The 16,205-nt window shown below is 53.4% G+C and overlaps 1 protein-coding gene across 3 annotated transcripts in view; it reads right to left on the bottom strand.

The window, feature by feature from the left end:
* The window catches only part of Cep72 (centrosomal protein 72), a 34,346-nt gene that overhangs the window by 4,840 nt on the left and 13,301 nt on the right, over window positions 1–16,205 (bottom strand). For 2 of the 3 annotated variants that reach the window (XM_071611896.1, XM_027943897.3), the window contains exons 4-10: window positions 15,622–15,730; window positions 9,540–9,718; window positions 7,925–8,134; window positions 6,664–6,968; window positions 3,191–3,329; window positions 2,051–2,247; window positions 676–802 (exon numbers count right to left, since the gene is read on the bottom strand). In XM_071611896.1, coding sequence (XP_071467997.1) covers window positions 676–802; window positions 2,051–2,247; window positions 3,191–3,329; window positions 6,664–6,968; window positions 7,925–8,134; window positions 9,540–9,718; window positions 15,622–15,730 — 1,266 coding nt within the window. The remainder of the gene's footprint in view (window positions 1–675; window positions 803–2,050; window positions 2,248–3,190; window positions 3,330–6,663; window positions 6,969–7,924; window positions 8,135–9,539; window positions 9,719–15,621; window positions 15,731–16,205) is intronic. The other variant, XM_027943898.3, reaches the window with a different exon arrangement.

The following is a 16,205-nucleotide window of genomic DNA, read 5'->3' on the forward strand; positions in this document are numbered from 1 at the left end:
CCTGAGAAGAGGAAAGTCCATGGAATGCAAACCGCGACAGGTTACCACAGAAACAGACACCACCACCAACACTTCTTTCTACAACCCAGATGCCTGAACTTGAAAGAGCTGATGTACTTTTCCTAAAGGGCAACACAGAATCACAGAAAGAGAAGAGAGGGAAGGGAAAATTACCTGGACCTGGAGAAAACAATGATCTGCTCTGAAGGCAGCAATGCAACCAGAGCCCAAGACACCCCGGGGAGGGCCCACAAATTCCTCGCCAGAGAAGGTTGTAGAATAAGTCAAGAAAACTATGAGCAGCTTTCTGCTCTGGCTTTCTTACTGTCTCTGACATCGCTCAGCCTCACTGGTCATGCATAGATTTGTTTGTATCCTGTGTTTGGATTTAGGGAGTGAAACGCCCTATCAGATGCCCACCACTGACCTCTGCTTCCCCCACAGTCAGGCCCCCAGGTGCTATGTGGGGCTTGCCCCCCACTGCTACCATGCGCTCCAAGGAACACAGTCAAGGCCACCCACACCATGGCCAGTGGGGCAGGGGCTCCCATTCCACTCAGAGAGAGCACTTTCTGCTTCCAAATTCTTGCAGAAATGACTCAGAATGAAGACTACTCATGCACATTTAGAGAATCAAATCAAAAAGTAGTGTCAGCCAAAAACCTGCAAACTCACCAGAGATCTGCAAATTCAGTGCAGCTGAAGCATCTGCACTCTTTACTTCTTTTTTCATGCTGGATAAGAGAGATTTCAAGCTACTATTCTCCTCCAAAGACTTGTCCAAATGTTGTCTCAAGGTATCCTAAGGGAACAGAAGAGACATGTAGGTCAAACTCCTCACATAGCGCCAAGGGTGTTTTCTCACCTGGGGGCCCTGCAAGAACAGCCATCTGCACAGTGCTGTGGTGTGTGTCTCAACACCAGGGGCTGCCTGTGTGGTTTTGCTATTTTCTTTTTTTCTCAAGGGGCTGGGGCTGTAGCTCAGTGGCAGAGTGCTTACCTTGCATGTCTGAGGCACTGGGTTCAATCTTTTTTTCTCAAAAAGAGAAGCTTTGTGTGGGATTTCTCATGTAAGCGCTCATAAAATAGACATTATTTGCCAGGTAGTTCCACATCTTTGTCCCAGCAATTCTGTGGTTTCCACCATTTTACAAAGGGGCGACTGAGGCAGTGGACAGGTCAGGCAGCTGCTGCAGTGGCCCCATGGCCCCCAGGCAAGCACACTGTAGGTTTGTCTCCCCCTGTGGGCCCTGGGCCCACATGAGCAGGGGACTTCCCTAAGCACTGCCCATGTTGCAAGGACTCCAAAAGCCTGAACGGGCCCATGGAGGACACCTGTGGGGAGCCTGGGAGAGGACCTGACTCACCAGGCCTTCAGATGATGGGCAGCTGAGCCAGCTTGGCTCACCTGCAGAGGCTGCATGCTAAACCCAGGGGCTCACCAGGGGTGAAGCACGCCATAGAGCTCTCTCAGAGGGTCAGTGGTTGCCCTGTGGGCCTGGATGGTAGCTCTGCAGCTTGCACCATCCACCTTGAGACAGGCAAACACCCCAGTACTCTCAAACACACCGGGACCCACACAGGGTTAGCTCAGCCCTGTGTGTAGCTCAAGGGCCAAGCTTGTGGCTCTAGCTGCTCTTAGGCGCCACCTGGTGGTGAAGAGTTCCTGACACTCACCCTGGGCCATCTACTTCCTGGCTGGGGTGGCAGGACAGGCCACAGAATCACCCAGTAACTGGTGTCTCAGTCATCAGGGACAGAAGACTCCCCTTGGAGCCTGGATTTGACCCCTCGTCCCCATATCCCACCAGCAGCTGGAAGGCAGAACAGGGACAGCCAGAGAGCCTGCCATTGCCAATTCACCGTTTCCATGGGGTCTGGGCCTGAAACAGTCAGGTAGAGCCCCTGAAAGAGAAGCAATCACTGGGAAAGGAAGGACTTTGTGGCCCTGGAGGAGCAGGACGGGAGACGAGGGACTGCAGCTGGGGCTGTGAACAAGCTCCATCTTCCTGTCCCAGGGACAAAGGAAAAGGCACAGGGCACCACTCACCATCTCTCTGCGTGTGTTGCTGAGCTGCGACGTCACCTCGTTCAGCGTTGTGGTGTACTGCTGCTGGTGCTCAGCCAGGCGGTTTTGCAGGGATTTATTTTCAAGGGCCAGGTAGCTAATTTCTTCATTCCCAAGTTCTGAACTGTCCTGAGCTGCTGCAAACTCTTGAACAGATGACAAAATGTGCCTTGCCTGAGCTGGAGTGAAAAGGGAATTCTATTACAGTGCTCACAGCTACAGCGTGGAGCACAGACAGAACATGCCCAGCACGTGACCCTGTGCCTGGAGAATGGTGAGGCAGAGGGACGGCAGGCTTCAGGGTCACTTTGCTTGGATTCTCTACATGCAGCCATGTTGATTCTCAACAGCTTGTATTCTAGAAAAAAGGTGACTCGCCGGCAGAAGCTGCGTATGCTGGCAGCCACATCTGGAGCAGCGTGGTGAGTGCCGGGGAAGCTCATCCACAGGGGCAGCAGCCTGGGTACCATGGACCCACCCCACTGCCACAAGGAAGAGGTGTGGAGGCATGGGCTCAGGGCACCCTGACACAGGAGGAGCTAAAGGCCATGACAGGACACTGAGAAGAGGGGTCAGAGCCCAGTGGTTGGCAGTGGAGGCAGCTCAGAGTGCTGTCCAGGGTCTGCCAGCTAGCAAGCCTCGCTAACAGGACACTAACAGGACGCCCATGCTGCAAGAGAGAAGGCAGCTGTCTGGGCTGCAGGCACCAGGCTGCATAGTGGGAGCCCCTGAATGCTCCTGCACTGACTGGTCACCAGTTCACAGACACAAACAGACCCAAACCCTCTCTAGTAGGGGCCTCTTGCTGGGCCCCAGGTCATTTCTGCCAGATGCTCTGCAAATCTGCCTGTGCCCAAGCAAGCACACAAAGAGGATCTGGAGAAGGCAGAAGCCCTTTTCTCAGCCTCCAAACCCCTGCTTGAAGACAGGGAAATTGGAGCACAGCCACAGTAAGGGACCACATTCCACTCACAGGAGGATGTCCATTGTCTGGTACTGGGGCCACCTGGCAGACTCTCCAGAGCTCCATAGGGTGTGGATGCGGAGGACCCACGTGGCGGGTCAGCAGCACCTGCCAGGAGCTGCTGCCTGGACTGAAGGCCAGCACCCACCTAGACTCACCGAGGAAGGCCTGGTTGCTGTGCAGGGACTTGCAGCCACTCCAGTGCCTGTCCACCAGGTCCAGGAGCGCTTCCAGGAGCGCCCACTCCAGCACAGCCCTTTTCCCAGGGGGAGCTACTGAGTGTGGTCTGGGAGACGGCTGTGAAGGAGACAAGATCATGAAACTGGCTGTTCAGCCATGGCCGGCAGGTCACAGCAAGAACCAGGTCTAAGGAGAGAAGATGGCGGGTTACAGCAAGGTGGCACTACCCAGCAGCTCCTTGGCACCAGACTTAAAAAGCAGGAAGACATCTCCTCAGTGCGGTGGGTAATTAAGGGAACCCACTGAAACAGTTCTGGACAGTAAGAGAAACCAGACACAGAAAGTCTGAAACTTCAAACACACTTAGAGATGCGCCAGCTCGGCTGGCAGCAGTGGCCGCTGAGAGGATGGGGGAACACAAGCAGAGAGAGGGGAGACCTTGGCAGATAAAACACTGACCTGAGGAGCCCTGTGGGCTAGAAGGAGGCTGACCTTAACAGACCCAGAGTCAGTGGGGGGTGGGATGTGCTTAAGGGACAACCAACCCCAATCCCTGGCCATGGGCAGATGGCTCTGTGGGAGGTGGTCACCAGCATGGGGTCACACAGTGAGAAGAGACAGAGGAAGCTGCCAGTGGACCCAGCAGGTGCCTACTATGACCCCCAGAGTGTGTCTCAACCAAAGTGTCTGGAACGGAGGCCCGGAAAATGGTGCGTGGAGCATGCAGGCTCCGGATGAATAGGGGGGGGGGGGGGCTCCCTTTGTCACAGGTGAGTACCACACTCGGGCACTCAGCAGTGAGGTGAGACCCATGGGGTTAGTACCCACGCCCTAAAAGTGGATCGACTTAACCTGAGGCCCCAGAGATCCGACCTCCAGCAGAGACACAGAGGCTGGGGATCACACCTCAGACACCCACGGACAGAGTTCCAAGCTCAAGACTAAACCCCAACTCTGGGAGCTTCCAATGTGGAACTCTTTTTTTCCTCCGTTGCTATGGTTTGGATGCGAGGGTCCCCCAAGAGCTCACATGTGAGGCAAAGCAGGAAGGTTCACAGGAGAAATGACCCAGTCAGTGACGTGGTCCCCCGATGGGATTAACTGGTGGCAGCTGGAGGCAGGTGGGGTGTCGCTGGAGGAGGAGGGCCCCCGGGGGCGAGGCTTTGGTGGGGTATATATTTGCATCTGGTGAGTGGAGTCTCTCTTGCAGCTTCTTAATGGTTAAGTGAGCCGCTTCCCTCTGCCACACCCTTCTGCCATAAGGTCAGCCTCACCTTGAGCCTGAGGAATGCAGTCTGTGTGTGTGGACTGAGACCTCTGAATCCGTGAGCCCCCAGATAAATTTCTCCTCCTCTAAAATTGTTCTGATCAGGTCCTTTAGTCGTAGCAAGGAAAAAGCTGACTAAAACAGACATATTCTCCCCATTTTTTTACTTTAAAAATTTTTAATTTTAAATATTAACTTTAGAATTTTTCCAATATCACTTCATCATATTTTGTTACTTTTTACTCTTTTCCATTCCACACACAGTATATGTGTGTATTCTCACTGCATGGATGTGTATACAAGTGCTTGTGCCCGCACACACCCACACAAGCACACTTTTGCTTTCGTCCCATACCCTCATACACCTGTTTCCACCTGACGCTGGCCTGTCTGCACCTTGGTTTGTGCCTCGAATAGCCGCTTCTTCACTCCCCTCCCCACTCAGAGCCAGTTCCATGTTTCATCTTCTTGTGACATTAGGGCTCTTCCTGGCTCCCTCTTCTTCTAACAGGGGCAGGAAGGTGACTGGGCCACTTCACAGAACAGAGACCCCGCTGCCAAGCAATACCCACATCTCAGCCAAGCAACAGTAGTAAACCTCACTGCACACACGCTTCAACACCCAGGTCAGGAGACAACCAGGACCCAGGCAGGAACGACATTGCTCACATATCAGAAACAGAAGTGCCAGAAGCAAACAGTCTGCATGCAAAAGGACACGGTATAAAAAGAGGAAAGGGGGGCTGGGGTAGAGCGCTCATCTAGCAGCGTGGGGCGCTGGGTTCCATCCTCAGCTCCACATGAAATAAAATAAAGGTTCTGTGACCAACTACAACTAAAAACCAAAATATTTAAAAAATAAAAATAAAAAAGAGGAAGGGGTCCATCTGAATGGGTGTGCGAGTCCAAGGCCTCCAAAAACATGAGGAAACAGGCAAACAATCCTCCCAGAACCCATGATTCCCAACAAAGATCCCACAGATATGAAAGAGGATGGAATTCCATAGAAAAATTATAAAAACTGATGATCAAGATATTCAGTGAACTAAAAGGAGATCTAAAGAGCGATTAGAACAGACCCCCGCGATTAAGAAATGCCAGTAATGTGGGACACTGCCCCAGGAAAGCTGCAGGAATCGAGCAGAGACAAGCCAACAGGAAGGCCACTTGGGCTGCACCCACATGGCCACAGGGCAGAGCCACACAGCCCTGTGGAGAGAACCTCACGATGCCCTGTGCCCCAGAGGCTGGACGTGGAGCTCCAGGGCTTGTTTGCCCAGCTGTGTTTCGGTCTTGCTTTGGTCCCATCCCTTCTTCCTATGTCCCTATTTTTCTGAGTGGAAGTCTTTACTCTGTACCATTTCATACTGGATACTTGTAAATTGCTTTTAATTCTGCAGGAGCTCACAATGCAATATTGCCTTGAGCCTCAGAGTAGACCTTGGACTTGAACTTTGAGCCATCTCGGAACTGCTGAGACTCTGGGGACCCTTGGGAATGGACTAAATGTATTGTGCATCGTCAGATGAGTTTGAGCCTTTGGGGGTCAGGGGAGGAATGTTATGGCTTGAATGTGAGATGTCCCCCAGAAGATCACGTGTAAGACAATGCAAGAAGGTCTGCAGGAGAGATGACTGGGTATGAAATGTCACCCAATCAGTTAATTAATCACCAGTGGGATGCAATGGATGGCATCTGAAGGCAGGCGGGGTGTGGCTGGAGAAGGTGGGGCACTGGGGGCGTGGCTTTGGGTACATATTTTGTACCTGGAGAGTAGAAACTCTCTGCTTCCTGATCGTCATGTGAGCTGCCACACTCTTCTGCCATGACGTTCTGCCTCACCTCGAGTCCTGAGGAACCCAGCTGGCTGGCTGTGGACTAAGACCCCTGAAACCACGACCCCTCAAATAAGCTTCTCCTGCTCTACAGTTGTTCTGGTTGGATCTTTTAGTTGCAGCACCCAAAAAGCTGACCAAAACACCTCTAATATGTGGCTGCGTTTCCACCTGACCACACTGGGCACCGTGGGAACAGTGCAGAGCAAGGGAGCCAGTGCCAAGGAAAAGAAGGCGTAGGGCTGCCTTCCCTGGGAGTCAGGGCACTGCGCGCACGCCAGACCCCGACCACCAGGGCCCCCCGACAACCAGGCACAGCATGGCTGCACACCCTCGTGCCCCAGCTCACCACTCCAGCGTCGCCTGTGCCGCGAGGTGTCTGCTCTTCTGCCTCCGAGGCCTCAGAATGGGGAAAGGCACTCTGGCTCCTGCCCTCAGAGCTGTCCTGTCCGCTGGGACCCCCCTCCAGGCAGCAGGGCCCACTGGCCCTCTCCAGGCAGCTCAGACACTCCCAGTCGGAAGGCGCTTGGAACCTCCCACCAGGCACCCTCCTCTTCCTGAACTTGTCAGCAACAGGCAAAGAATCTAATGTTTTCTGTGAGGACAGAGCCGACTTCTGAGAAGAGGAGACAGAGCCCTCGATGTCCGTGGAGGCTGCAACAGAGAGGGAGAGCTCACTGCACCAGATTCTCGGGGGCCTAGTGGCCAATATCTTGATTTCTAAAAGGTGTGTGTGTGCACATAGATGTGTACACACACATGCACACACACTCAGAAACACACACACACACAGGAGTCGGGGGAGCTGGGGGGCACAATGGAGCAAACATGGTCAAACAGGACCTCGGGCACCTGGGCCAGCAGAAGGAAACCTCAGCATGCTGGGCATTTCATGAGTGCTCAGCTGCAGGGATTCCATGCACACTTCCAGGGGCTCCAGCAGACATGTGGCACGTATGCCTTCTCCAAGAGAGGCATTCTGACAGCTGACGGAAAGGTAGGGACTGTGCACTCTGCTGACCAAGGTGCCATGGGGGTGCAGGACACAGGGCACCTCATGCAGGGAAGGGCCATGAGAGCAGGAGGCGTGGGCAGAAGCACAAACCTGGCCTCAACCACGGCCCTAGAACTGGAACCACAGCCATGCCCTGCAGCAGCAAACCGTCCATCTGGCCAGGTCACTGCTGACCATCCTGGCTCTGGAGGCCCCATGAACTCAGCCTGAATGAGCCTCCAGAGTGCCAAATACATTCATGCCAGGAGGTTTTCAGACACTTATGCCACACAGATGCACGTGACATGCATCAAATGTGCTCAACTTTAATATTAAAACCATAGCTGCTGTCAACCTATCCTACACATTTAGAAGAAATGTGGGCATGTGGGAGAAGCAAGGAGGGAATGAGTGTGTTTGTGCGTGAGCGAAGAAGTACCTAAGTGTGTGCACACCAGAATCCTGAACAAGCAAGGATTGTAAATGTCAACGTACTCGGTTCTTTCCTAAAGTACTTCAGAAGGCTCCGCAGGTAAGCAAACACATAAAGGCCACAGGAGAAGCTTCGTGGCAGCAGCAGACACCGAGGAAATCTTAAAAACAGGCATGGGGTTACCTGGGTGCGGGGTGGAGTGGGCGTGCAGCCCGTGTGTGCGGCAGGCCTCAGGGTCTCCGTGCGGTGGGGGAGACTCCCCACAGTGCTGGTCCTGAGGAGGCTGCTGTGGACAGCAGCCTCTGGAGCTGCCTTTCTTGTTCTCGTGGCCCCTCCTTGCAGAGTCCCCACACTGGTGCTGGATGGACGGAGGGTTCAACAGACATCTGGATTCTATTTTATTAAGAACACTTTAAAAGCTTAATTTCACTCAAAATCACATTTTAAGTCTATGACAGTGTATGGCATCTGTTAAGCATGCTTCCCTTAAATTGATTAAGTAACAAAAAGATGCCTCAGTACAATGGTACTGAGTGCATTCCACACAGCTCTCCAGGGAGGCGAGGGCAGACCCCAGACCACAGGAAGCAGCAGTCACGGACCCATGAACCAGAAGGTCGAGTGAGAAGTGGCACGGGCCAGCTGGCTTAACACGCGCCACGGCAGCTAAACGAGGAGTCTTTTAATTAGTGGCATCAGAACAACTGGAGGTACAAAGGTGGCAGGGGAGTCGACCCACCCACACCCACAGGAACCAGAGCCAACGAGGGCCCACTCTCCTGTGCCTGCCCCGCAGGAGATCTGTGAGGAACAGAAGCTCCAGCAATGGGGTGGACAAAAGAGCATGAGGCACGGAAGGAAAAAGATGACCAAGACAACTGGTCTTCCCTGGAGTTGGAACAGCTGCTCTTCAAAGTGCCGTCAGGAAAGTGCAGAGGTGGGGCCAGGAGGGGAGAGAAGCCACGGCACCTGCCCCCGAGGAAGGGCCTGGGCTCTCACCCCCGACCAGGAGGAACCGGCCCTGACACAGGGTGGGCAGAGCTGGCTAGTGTCCCAGAAGAGACACAAAGGCCAGCGTTTCAATCGTGTCTGCTTCAGAAAAATGAAACAAAAACTAGGATGAAGTGCCACCCTCCACAGGAGCGGCCCAGCCGAGGGTGGCAGCGTGAGGTGGCACTTGGGGCTGCTCCTCGGGCAGCAGGCACACTCGCATTTCAACCCAGGCTGACTGGACTCCTCACGCTGTTTCCCTGAACCTCTCAGAAGCCTCAGCTCATAAACAAGCCCTAGTGGGAGGCAGAGTCCCCAGGCAAAGCGTGTGAGGTTGTGCCCTGAGCACAATGTTCCTGCTGTCCCTGACAGAGCCTCAACGTGGCAGCCTGTGCTCGGGGCCTCTCTAAGCTCAGTGACCACAGCAGCTGTGGGCATCAGCTCCACTAGCCACGAGGCACTTGCCTTTCTTGTCTGCATTAGTGTGCTACTTTCTCGTGTGAGGAGAAGTGCAGCGAGACCACCTGCAGCAGGACTGTGCTGGGACACCAATGCTCCCTTTCAGAGCTCTGCGGTCTCATTGCTGGCTCTCAAAGTGCACAAAGCTGTGCTGAAGATCCTATCGTAGAGGTCAGTTTTTTGCTGCTGTTTTTTGGTGCTGGGAATGGAAGCTCGGGCCTGTGCATGCGAGGCAAGTGCTCACCACCGAGCAGCCCAGCCCTGGTGTCCTCACAAAAGCACGATTGTGTAGGTCGGAGCCCGTGACTGCTGGACCTGCCGGGCCTTCACTGCAGACTGGACAGCGTACCTTGGCTGTGGTGGTGGTCAGCCTCACGCTCCTTCTGGCTGGAGCTCAAGCCCCCAGGGGGGTTGCTTAGGTCCCACTCGCACTCAGCAATGAGGGTCAGGACCGCCTCGTCATCTGCATCCATGACCAAGCACTTCCTGGCTGAGGGGTCAGTGCACCTGGCCCTGGAGTGGTGTGGTCTGCAAGGGAGAGCAGAGTGGTCAGCACTGTCAGCCTACGGCCAGCGCAGGCCCGTCTGCACTGCTCCTGGAGCAGCGTGCCTCAGCAGCAAGTGACTGGAGGAGGAGCTCACCCGGGAGCACCACAGTGAGGTCATGAGTGGCAACACACCACCCAGCCTGCACCATCTACCCAAAGGCAGACCCCCTCAAAGAGGTCCTCCCCCCAACACGGTGGTTTAAGGAACACTCTTCATTCTTTCCTCAATTTCTACAATTTTTGCAGCTTTTATAACAACTAAGTGTTGCAGTGTTGAAACAAGTCAATCTATAAACATTGTAAAGTATTTATATTTTGTAGGTTAGAGTACACTATTCCCAACCATGGTGAGTAAGTGCTTCCTTTATCTTCGGTGTATGTCACGACAAAAGAGAAAAGAATCTGAAGCACTTCCTATAAATCAGAACACAACGGATGTGTCTAATGATGTCAGCAAGGCGAGGCAGAGAAAAGAATTTCACATTCTGTCCCTTCATAAAGGAAAAAGGGAAAACTGGGAACCCTGGAGATGAGGCGAGACGGCAGCAGCCCATGCAGCAGCTGCTGCAGGAAGATGCTGATCTCCAGCAAGAACGGCCAGGGGCCTGCCCAGCCCCACCCCTGCACAACTCTCAGCGGCAGCCGCAGCAGCACTGGAAACACCCAAGGTGCCTTCGAGGTGCCCCAGGGAGCAGGGTGGAGTTGCTGTTCCGACCTGCCCCAAGGATCAGCTCCAAGGCCTCTCCCACCCCACAACCCACAGCCAGGCCCGACGTGCTCGGGGTGAGGATACTGAGCACCCAAGGCTGAGGTCCTGGCTGCTGCCAACCCAAGCCTCAGAGGGCAGCTGTAGTAGACAACAGCACAGAGCCTGGGGAAAATGGCTGGGAATCAGATGTCCACAGGGTTTGGAAAGAGGCAACCATGGTCACGTGTCACTTAACAAGGAGGACACAGGCTGGCAGAAGTCACCATATACCATCATTTCACAGATGTCGAATGTCAAGCGCTCTCATACAACCTGGGACTGGTTGACACTGCTCAGTGGTGGGGATTGCTCACTAACTTACGGTCACAGGACCACTGCCATGCCCACAGTCCTGGGCAGCCAAGCCATCCTCAGTGTGCACGTCTGACCTTCTGGGCTCTCTCACCCCAGGAAGGCCCTACGCCTGCGTGCACCCACTGGGCTTGCAGCTCTGCTAAGCAGGAAGCAAGGTTCACCCAGAGGTGCACACTGCCAAGCTGAGGGACAGAGCGGGCCCAGAACACAGCCAGGCAAAGACTAGCTCACTCTCTGGTTTGGGACAGGAAGGGAATCCCTGCCCAATCACTAGCTCATCAGACCTCAAGGGCCATGTACATCAAAGAAAACTGTTCAGAAAAGTCACCAAACAATGACCACTACAACCAGCAAGCACATCAAATCCAGGGAAGCAAAGAGAATCTGATTTCCAGAGTTGTCATGTTACAATGCTCAAAACGTACAGATATAAACAAAAATTAGAAGGGATTCAAAGAAATGAAAAGGTGGAGGCCAAACACAGAAGGCCGAAACCACACCTGAGGAAGTCCAGACCTTAGCCTCTGCGATCCACATAAATCAGTGATTTTCCATCCATTCAGCAAGCAAGAGCAAGCCTTCACATGGGAGAAGGGACTACGAGAACTAGGTCTCATGAACCGTGGAAGATGAAGGAGACAGAGCCTAAGCGGGCAAGCTGGTGTGGGGGCCAGACGTGGCCTGAGGAAGCTCACTGAAGCGCAGAGTGGGGGACCTGCAGCAGGCATGCGTGCATTGGAGGATGGGGCAGCTGACTGTCCAGCCTCCGGAGCAGAAAGAGAGCAGCAACAGGTCTCACAGGCTTTGGAACACCAAGCAGAGCTGCATCACAGGATGGGCCCGCGGCGGGAGCCCCAGAAGCATCTGCAGGAACAGGGCTGAGACGGCCACACCCGGGAGCTCCCAGTCTGCTCTGCCTCCCGCTTCCTGCACACCAGTGTCTTGTACGTGCCGGTGAGCAGAATGAAGGCTGGGCCTTGGTCGCCCCAGGAGAGCCTGTCCTGGGGACCCAAGCAAGCCCAGAGGGTGGGCTGAGAACCAGGCACTGGACTCCAGGGAGGGAGGGGCCAGTGGTTCAGTTGACCATCAGTGATCCATAACCTGACCACTCAGTCTGTGACATTAAGACCAAAAGGGGCTCAGCGGGGTGCCAGACAGCCCTAAACGTGGGCACCTGGAGAGTGGTGCCCAAGGAAGCCCCCACCCCTTCCCCACCCCTCGTCCTACACATCTCTTCATCTGTGCCCTTTGTGGCAGGATTTAAAACAAACCAGTGAGCCTGAGTGCTGTCCCCTGCTCTAAAGCCACAGCAACCAGGACGGCAGGCACTGGGGAAGCAAGAGGCCAGGCGCCCGTGCAGCAGAGCAGAGAGCCCAGACACACCCACACACGCAGCAGACTGCATTCTGGAACAAACCGTGCTGGACACCCAAACACCCTGTCATGATCTAGACACAGACCTTACACCTTTCACAAAGCTTCACTCAGAACAGACCATGGACCTGATTACAAAATGAGAGCTTTACATAGCTCCCAGAGGTAGCATGGGAGTCAGACGCAGGGACGGGCTTTCCTGGTGACTTTTAAATGCAGCAATGAAAGTGCGTCTACGAAAGCTGATTCGCTGGGTTTTGTTAACATTGAGAACTTTTGCTCCATGAAGACACTGTTAAAGAGAGGGAAACGAGAATCCATAGGTGGGAGAAGATGTTCTGTGGGCCAGGGAGATAGCTCAGTGGTAGACTGCAGAAACAGAAAAGAAAATACCATAAAACAGGGATCCAGCAAAGCACTACCTCCCAAAATACACAGGAGCTCCTGGGACTCAGCGGTGAGAAAAGGAGCAACCCAGTCACAAATGGGAAAGACCTGAGAGGATCTCCCACCAAAGGAGACACCCCTGGGGCTGGGGATGTGGCCCAAGCGGTAACGCGTTCTCCTGGCATGCGCGGGGCGCTGGGTTCCATCCTCAGCACCACATAAAAATAAAATAAAGATGTTGTGTCCACCGAAAACTGAAAAATAAATATCAAAAAATTCTATCTTTCTCTGTCTCTAAAAAAGAAGAAGAAGAAGAAGAAGAAGAGGAAGAGGAGGAGGAGGAGGAGGAGGAGGAGGACACCCCAGTGGCAAGTAAGCCCAGGAGAAGAAGCTACCATCCGGAAGCTCCCTACCATGACCATCAGGAACCCCCTAATCATGAACCTCCTAAGACACACTGCACCCACCAATGGCCAAAGTACACCACCTAACACCACCACGGCAGTTACGGGGACGTGGGGCAACGGCCTACAGAATCCCGTACCACTGCCACATGACTCAGCACCCAGCTCCGAGTGTGCATCCAAATGAACTCAAAACTCACATCCACGTGGAAACGTGCACACTTAGAGTAGCTTCACTCACACCTGCCAGATATTAGGAGCAGTCAAGTCATCCCCTCAGAAGGGGAACAGATAAACCATGGTACATCCACACAGTGACTTATTCAATAACACTAATAAATGAACTATCATGACACAAAAAGACAGAGAACTTAAATACATATTAAGTTAAAGATGACAATCTGAAAAGGCTAAATATCATATAATTCTATACTAACTCATTTTCTGTCACTATACCGAAACATCTAAGGCTGGGTGCTTCATAAAGAAGAGGTTTTTCAGCTCAAAATTTTAGAACATGATGGTCCATACATGAAGCTGGCCCCTGGTGAGGTCCCCCTTGGCTGTGTCACATTGCAGCCGATGTGCTCCATGGTGGGAGTGCCAGGGACAAGGAATGGTCACATGGCAAGACGGGAAGCCAGAGAGCAAGCCAGGGGTCAGGCTCACTAGAGCAGCTCATTCCATAAGAACTAAGGGACCTAAGAAAACTACCTTCAGCCCTTCTGAGGACAGCACCTGATGACCTAATGACTCCCACAAGGCCCACCTATTGAAAGTCTCACTGCCTCTCCACACACTGCCACAGCAGGGAGCAAGCTTTCAACACACGGAGGATCACAGGACACACGCAGACTACGCCCCAACCACTGCAGACTGCAACTAGGTGATGTGTTGGAGCAGAGAAAACCGCAGACAGGGAAAAGAACAGAAGCCGGCCGGGCACACTGGCGCATGTGTGCAATCCCAGCGGCTCAGGAGGCTGAGGCAGGAGGATTGCGAGTTCAAAGCCAGCCTCAGCAACTTAGTGAGGCACTGAGCAACTTAACAAGACCCTATCTCTAATAAAATGTTAAAAAGGGCTGGGGATGTGGCTCAGTAATTAAGTGCCCCTGGGTTCAATTCCTGGTACCAAAAAACAAAGGATATGAGACTACAGAGAGGCCTGGGCAAGAAGGAGAAATGAATGGTAGAACACTGGAGGTGTTCAGGGCAGTAAAATTATTCTGTATGAGGACGAATCCACAACAGTAAGCACTGGTCAAAATCTGCAGGATATACCACTCAAAGATAACACATCAATACTAACTCATCAATTATAACTAATGCAAGATGTAGCGTGCAGGAGTATATGGGAACTCTCTGCACACTTCACTCATTTTTTTCTAGAAACCTAAAGCTGCTCTAAATACAAGCTTATTGCAAAAGACTGAGCATTTGCATGCCTCCCAGATTCATATGTTGAAACCTAACTCCAATGTGATGGTGTTGGGAGATGGGGCCTGTAGGAGCTAATCAGGTCACAGGTGAGGTTCTCATGAATGGTACTGGTGCCTTCACAAAAGGAATCCCCAGCAAACTCCCTCCCACTGCCACCGTGTGGAGACACTGTGAGAACTGGACAGCAACCCAGGGGACTGTGCCTGGAACTTGACCATACTTGCTCACAGTCCTCAGAGCTCCAGGTGAGATCTGCACAGGCCAAGTCTGCAGCTAGGGCCACGGTGGTTTTGATGGAAGACTCGTTCACTGACAGATTGCCTACAGCAGCTGGAGAAGCTGAGACAGGGATTACATGGTTCCAAGAGCCTAAATCTTCTCTCACAGCTGTTCACAAAAAGAATAAATAAAGGCTGAACCCTGCATTAGATAGCTCATGAGGATGAGCTAAGGCATATAATGCAAGAAAAAGAAAAAATAAAGAAAAAGTATCAGACAAAAAAAAAATGGAGCACAAGAAAGAAGACAAAGTCCAAGGTCTTCATCCAGCAATTTAAACAAGCTCACGGATGCTGCTCTTTAGAAGCAACCCATGCACAAAGCACGACAGTCCTCTAGGTCTCACACTGTCAGCCTGACCACAAGGATACCGCCTAAGTGAAGGGCAGCCGGCAGCCAGAGCTGGAGGCAGCAGGGGGAAGCAGGGCACCAGTGGGTGCAGGACCCAGCGCTGACCATGGCAGAGCTGGGAGCACTGGCACTAGAGGAGCACAGAGAGAATGCACTCTGTGGATCGCCTTGTGGGACTGGTGGAGGAGGGGACGTGGACCTCGAACCTCCTCCAGGCAGGCAGGGGTCCTGCAGACGCACTCCCATCCAGAAGTGGGCAAGGCGGCCTGAGATGAGAACCTGAGAGCGGCCGCTGCGGGAGGGAAACAGCTGAGGGCTGCTTCCTTCTCACCAGCCCTCTGCACTCCCTGACTACACAGGCCACTCCAACGAACACTTTAAATATAAAAAATAACAGTGACTTTCAGGAAATGCAGAAAGTGGGAGAGAGACGCTGTCCCACCACCTAATTTGGCCCCAGTTGACGCTGGGCACCTCTTCCCTCCATTCCTGTGCAGCTGAGGACAGCTGAAGTGCATGTGATTGTGAGTGTGGCTGAACACCCAGCAACCAGTCTGAGAGGTGTCCCAACCACGTCTGCCCATACCTTCCGACCTTTAAGGCAGCTGGGAAGCTCTCCTTTGAGTCCAGCGAGTCCTCTGAGGCAAAATGCAGCAGGGAGGCCTTCCGCTCACTGTCTCTGACAGGACGGTCATCTAGGAGAAAGTTGCAGAGACTGCAGAGGACAGCAGGGTGGTGAGGGCCAGCTTCCGTGGAGGAGCAGAGGTGCCAGGCCCCTTCCTAGAGCGCACCTGCACAGGAGGGCTCCTGACCCCTCGCCACGCCTGGCTGCCCAGGGGTGCTGCTGCCGTGCCACGAGGCCAGCCTGCTCTCGCAGTTCACTGCTCAGACGCCACCATGGGGACAGGCTGCTGCCATGGCAAAGGAGCACATGCACGAGGTGCACACTCGCCCATTCTTAAACGTGGACGCCAGGTGCTGGATGAGACTCTCATCACATGGCGCACTAAGGAGTCTCCATGGAGGAGCATCCTGAACACACTGGGAGCACTTGACTTGTGAGTGTGCCCTTAGAGTATGTTCCCCAAGGTCCCCCAGGGATGAACCACAGTGACAGAGGAGGAGTTTAACGGCCTCACATGTGGGCTGGGTCCTCAGAAGGGTTCTACC

The sequence above is a fragment of the Marmota flaviventris genome, chromosome 5, assembly GCF_047511675.1.
Source record: "Marmota flaviventris isolate mMarFla1 chromosome 5, mMarFla1.hap1, whole genome shotgun sequence".
Taxonomy (NCBI): Eukaryota; Metazoa; Chordata; class Mammalia; order Rodentia; family Sciuridae; genus Marmota; species Marmota flaviventris.